We start from the raw sequence: 5,075 nt of genomic DNA on the forward strand, positions 1-5,075 counted from the left end.
GGCTTCTGAAGTGGAAACCAGAGGAGTTTCCCCATCGTCTCTGTCTCAGGAGGCCTGGGGTAGGAACGCACGTGTGCCACTGTGGTCTGGAGCCTGCACAGGCGTCTCGGCAGCATCTAGGAGTGCAAGGACGGCAAGGGGGTGTGAAAGGGAGGGAGACCGTGCCCCACGGTCAAGCCTGTGGAAAAGTCCTCCTGCAAGTATGAGGAGTGTGAGCTCCAGTGTCCCCAGGTCTTCTCGGGGCCCCTGGCAGGGGGTTCAGTGTTAGGTGCAAGTGTGACTCAGTGACTGATGGACTTCATCCGTGTAGGGTGTAAATGAGGGAACAGCAACTTCCCTGCAGGAGAGGAAAAGTCTTTTGGGGGCTCTGGGGGGGCTACTTCCCTTTGATGGAGTTTCTTCTTCTCCAGGAGAAGAGCCACGTGCTGGAGCCATTGTCCAGCCTTGCCCTGGAGGAGCAGTGTCTGGCTCTGTCCCTAGACTGGTCCACTGGGAACACTGGAAGGTAAGGGCCAGGCTTGGTCAGGAGCCCTGAGTCTTTCTCTGAGGACCACTTCCATTTTCCAGGCTACAGCGCTCCAGCCACCTTTGGCCAGCCGCGACTGTGCTCCTCAGCCCTGACACCATCACTGCTGGTCATATTCTCAAAAAAAAGTCCCCCATTTTAGATACGTAGCAATAGTGTTTTACCTAGAGAAGCCGACACTGGTGTCTTTGACAAGCTTAGCGGTGGTTGTGATCTTTGCCAGCCAGTCTCTTAAGGGGCGTGTCTACATCCCAGGGCTGTGGAGACCCGCTCTCAGGAATTGTTTGGGAACCAGAAGAGGCTGACGAATAACATTCGGCTGGGCTTCTCCATGGGTTCCCCCTGTGTCTAGGGCCGGGGACCAGCCCTTGAAGATCATCAGCAGTGACTCCACAGGGCAGCTCCACCTCCTGATGGTGAATGAGATGGGGCCCAGGCTGCAGAAAGTGGCCTCATGGCAGGCACATCAGTTCGAGGCCTGGATTGCTGCTTTCGATTACTGGCATACAGAAATTGTGTATTCAGGTCAGTATTCCTCCACTGGTCACCTCTGACGGAAGGCTTCCTGAGGGAGGGCCAGAGGGAGAGGGGGAGGCCTGTGCTGTAACTGTGATTCCAGTTGTGTTGGGATCTTGAAGACCTTTTATGGAAAGTGTACTTTTTTTTTTTTTTTTTTTTGAGACTGAGTCTTGCTCTGTCGCCAGGCTGGAGTGCAGTGGCACGATGTTGGGTCACTGCAACCTCCACCTCCTAGGTTCAAGCAATTCTTCTGCCTCAGCCTCCCAAGTAGCTGGGATTACAGGCGCCCATCACCATGCCCGGCTAATTTTTGAGTTTTTAGTAGAGACAGGGTTTCACCATGTTGGTCAGGATGGTCTTGATCTCCTGACCTCGTGATCCTCCCTCCTGGGCCTCCCAAAGTGTTGGGATTACAGGCGTGAGCCACCGTGCCTGGCCCACTTAGCTATTCTTTAGAGAGCAAAACGTAGCTTGCCTCAGGCAGTGCAGGGTCTTGGGTGGTGCTGACCAGGGTGTTGGAGGAGCAGGCCACTGTGGGCAGAGCCGTCCTCCCTCCCTGATATGCTCGGTGTCAGATCCTCTGCTTTTACTGGAAGTCCAGTTTCTGTGGATACAATAGTGACATCACCATGTTGGATTTCAGGTTTGTCTGTGCCCTTTTTGGATTTAGTTTATCTTCCAGAAAAAAAAGGAAGCATGAGAGAAATAAGATTCCTTTCCAGGTCTTATGAATGGTTTGCATTTGGGGCAGCTGATGTGAGAGTGGAAAATTAACTGGTGTTTCCAGGAAGGAGGTAGCGTTGGCTTCTCTTTCCCAGGTGGAGATAGGACAGGTGGGAGGGGCTGGTCTCTGAGAGAAAACGGAAGAGGAGCTGCTGAATTTGCAAAGAGCCGAAGATCTGACTCTTCCCTGCTAATACCCATCCAGGCCTCTGTCCCCTCTAGTTTGTCACAGCAGAGCCGCAAGTGATGGCCCTGCCTTCATTCCTGATTGTTCCAGTCTCCACACAGTAGCCAGAGCAAGTGTTTTAAAAACGCACACACTTTATCACATCTCACTCATCGTTATGAACCCCTCACAGTTCCTATTTCATTTAGGATAAAATTCAAAATAGTGATGTGATTGCCCAAGGCCTGTGGAATCTGGTCCACGCCTGCTTCTCCGGCCTTGTTTTGGCTCCTCTGCTCTCAGTCACCTTTTCCTGAAATAGTCCACGTTCCCTCAGTCCCAGGGTTTCGCCACGGGATGTTTCCTTCATGGGTGAATTCTGCTTTTCTGACATGCTCAGCTTAAAATCTTGTCCTTAGAAGACTGATGCAGAGCAGCCGTCCTTCCAGCCCAGGCAGGCCTGACCGCAGCTGTCAAGCCGCCTCTGCTCATCCGAGTGGCGAGCATGTGTGTAAGGCGCGGTTCTTCGTTGGGTTGCTTGCTGTCGCAGCCGTGAACTGTGAGAGCCACAAAGATCTCATTTCTTGAGGTCTCTCCTTGGATTGGTTCTTCTACCTTGAGCTAATTCGGAACAAAGGTGCCATAGGGCAATTACTGAATAATTCTGGACTTATTCATTCAACAAATACTATGTGCTGAGCCCTATTCTAGGTGATTAGAATACTTTAGCAAACTTAACAGACAAAAGTCCTGCTTTCTCTTTAAAGTTTTATTATTTTTATTTATTTATTTATTTATTTATTTATTTATTTATTTATTTATTTTGAGATAGAGTTTTGCTCTTGTTGCCCAGGCTGGAGTGCAGTGGTGCAACCTTGGCTCACTGCAACCTCCGCCTCCTGGGTTCAAGTGACTCTCCTGCCTCAACCTCCTGAGCAGTTGGGATTATAGGCACCTGCCACCACGCCCAGCTAATTTTTGTGTTTTTAGTAGAGACGGGGTTTCACCGTGTTGGCCAGGCTGGTCTTAAACTCCTGACCTCAGGTGATTCACCCACTTTGGCCTCCCAAATGCTGGGATTACGTGCATGAGCCACTGCGCCCAGCCTATTTTTATTTTTATGAGACAGGGTCTCGCTCTGTCACCCCGACTGGAGTACAGTGGTGCAATCTCAGCTCACTCCAACCTCAACCTCCTGGGCTCAATCAATCCCCCCGCACCTCAGCCTCCCTAGTAGCTGCAGCTATAGGCGCACACCACCATGCCCCACTAATTAAATTTTTTTACAGAGACAGGGTTTTGCGATGTTGCCCAGGCTGGTCTCGAATGCCTGGGCCCAAGCGATCTACCTGCCTCAGCCTCCCAGTGTTGGGATTATAGGCGTGAGCCACTGCGCTCAGCCTTCTTAAATTATTTATATAGTCCTTGCACGGTGGCTCACACCTGTAATCCCAGCACTTTGGGAGGCCAGGGTGGGTGGATCACGAGGTCAGGGGTTCCAGACCAGCCTGGCCAACGTGGGGAAACCCCGTCTCTACTGAAATATAAAAAAATGAGCCTGGCATGGTGGCGGGTGCCTGTCGTCCCAGCTCCTCGGGAGGCTGAGGCAGTGGAATTGCTTGAATCCAGGAGGCAGAGGTTGCAGTGAGCCAAGATCGCGCCACTGCACTCCAGCCTGGCGACAGAGGGAGACTCCGTCTCAAAAAAAAAAAAAAAGATTTATATAAATATATTTTGGGGATGGGGTGGGTGGCTCACGTCTTGCTGTGTCACCCAGGCTGGAATGCAGTGGTGTGATCACAGGTCACTGCAGCCTTAACCTCCCAGGGTCAAGCGATCCTGCCTCAGCCTTCTGAGTAGCTGGGACTACAGGTGTGAGTTGCCACACCTGGCTGATTTTCACATAAAAGTCCCTGCTTTTACTCAGCTGACATTCTGTGGCAGGGAGACGGACAATAAACACAAAGCAGAGTTCGTTATAGGGAAGGAGACTGCGCGGCACGTCAGGGGAAGTGAGTGCTTTGGAAAGAAGGTAGAAGGGTGCTGGGAGCAGGTGCAGATTATCCTGTTGGAGAGCATGGTCAGTGTGGGCAGTGGCCCTAAGGCAGGAGTGGCCCCGCTATGGCAGAAGAGTAGCCAGTAGCCAGCACGGTTAGGATGACCTGAGGGAGTGGTGGAATAGAAGAGGGTGAAATCAGAGGTAAATGGGCCAGGGCACAGGGCCCGGCAGGCTCCAGCAAGGACTTTGTTTCCTACTCAGAACGAAATGGGAGCTGTTGCAGGATGTTGAGCAGAGGAGTGACAGATTCTGACTTGCATTTTAAAATTTACGACGACCTCTTTGGTGAATGTGAGTCTAGACGACAAGAGACGGGGGCACAGCCTGGAGACTTGCCATTGGGCAGGTGATGAGTCAGGCCAGAGCAGGTTTGGAGTAGTGGAGGTGAGGACCGGTGGTTGGGTTCTGGATAGAAGTGAAGGCAGGTCCAGTCAGATTTCCTGATGGAGTGGATGTGTGGGGCATGAGGGAGTGGAGAGACTCATGTATAAAGAAGCCTTTGCCTGCTCTGTACAAATTTGCCACAGAATGGCAGCTCATACTTGAGGCTCATCTGCAGGCTTTATGCCTAGGTCAGCTGATTCCGCTGCTTCATTTAACTGTAGGTCATGTTCACCGTGTATCCCTCGTGTCTATTACGAGGGTCCATAATGTGTGTTCAGCAAGTACCTATTTGATGGGTGGTGGGTGGGAGGGTGGATGGTGGGTGGTGGGTGGATGGATGGATGGACGGATGGTGGGTGAGTGGCTGGCTGGCTGGCTGGATGGATGAACTTTTGGATGGTGGGTGGTGGGTGGATGGTAGGTGGGTTGCTGGGTGGATGGATGGTGGGTGAGTGGCTGGCTGGCCAGCTGGATGGATGGACGGTGGGTGGATGGATGCATTTTTGGATGGTGGGTGGTGGGTGGTGGATGGTGGATGGATGGTGGATTGTTGGATGGATGGTGGGTGGCTGAATGGAATGGGAGGGCAGCTGGGTGGATAGATGGATGGATGGATGGTGGGTGGATGAGTGAGTGGGTGGGTGCATGGGTGGATGGATGGTGGATTTTTGGATGGGGTTGGGGGTGGGTAGATGGTG

At 52.2% G+C, this 5,075-nt stretch overlaps 1 protein-coding gene across 1 annotated transcript; it reads left to right on the plus strand.

The window, feature by feature from the left end:
* Positions 1-88: 88 nt before the first annotated feature.
* LOC111553085 (diphthine methyltransferase) lies at positions 89-1,137 on the plus strand. Its single transcript, XM_026452462.2, has 2 exons — positions 89-505; positions 879-1,137. The coding sequence occupies exons 1-2, from the start codon at positions 318-320 to the stop codon at positions 1,078-1,080; spliced, it is 390 nt and encodes a 129-aa protein (XP_026308247.1). The 5' UTR covers positions 89-317; the 3' UTR covers positions 1,081-1,137.
* The last annotated feature ends 3,938 nt before the right edge of the window (positions 1,138-5,075 follow it).

The sequence above is a fragment of the Piliocolobus tephrosceles genome, unplaced genomic scaffold (genome assembly GCF_002776525.5).
Source record: "Piliocolobus tephrosceles isolate RC106 unplaced genomic scaffold, ASM277652v3 unscaffolded_35926, whole genome shotgun sequence".
In the NCBI taxonomy this organism is placed as follows: Eukaryota; Metazoa; Chordata; class Mammalia; order Primates; family Cercopithecidae; genus Piliocolobus; species Piliocolobus tephrosceles.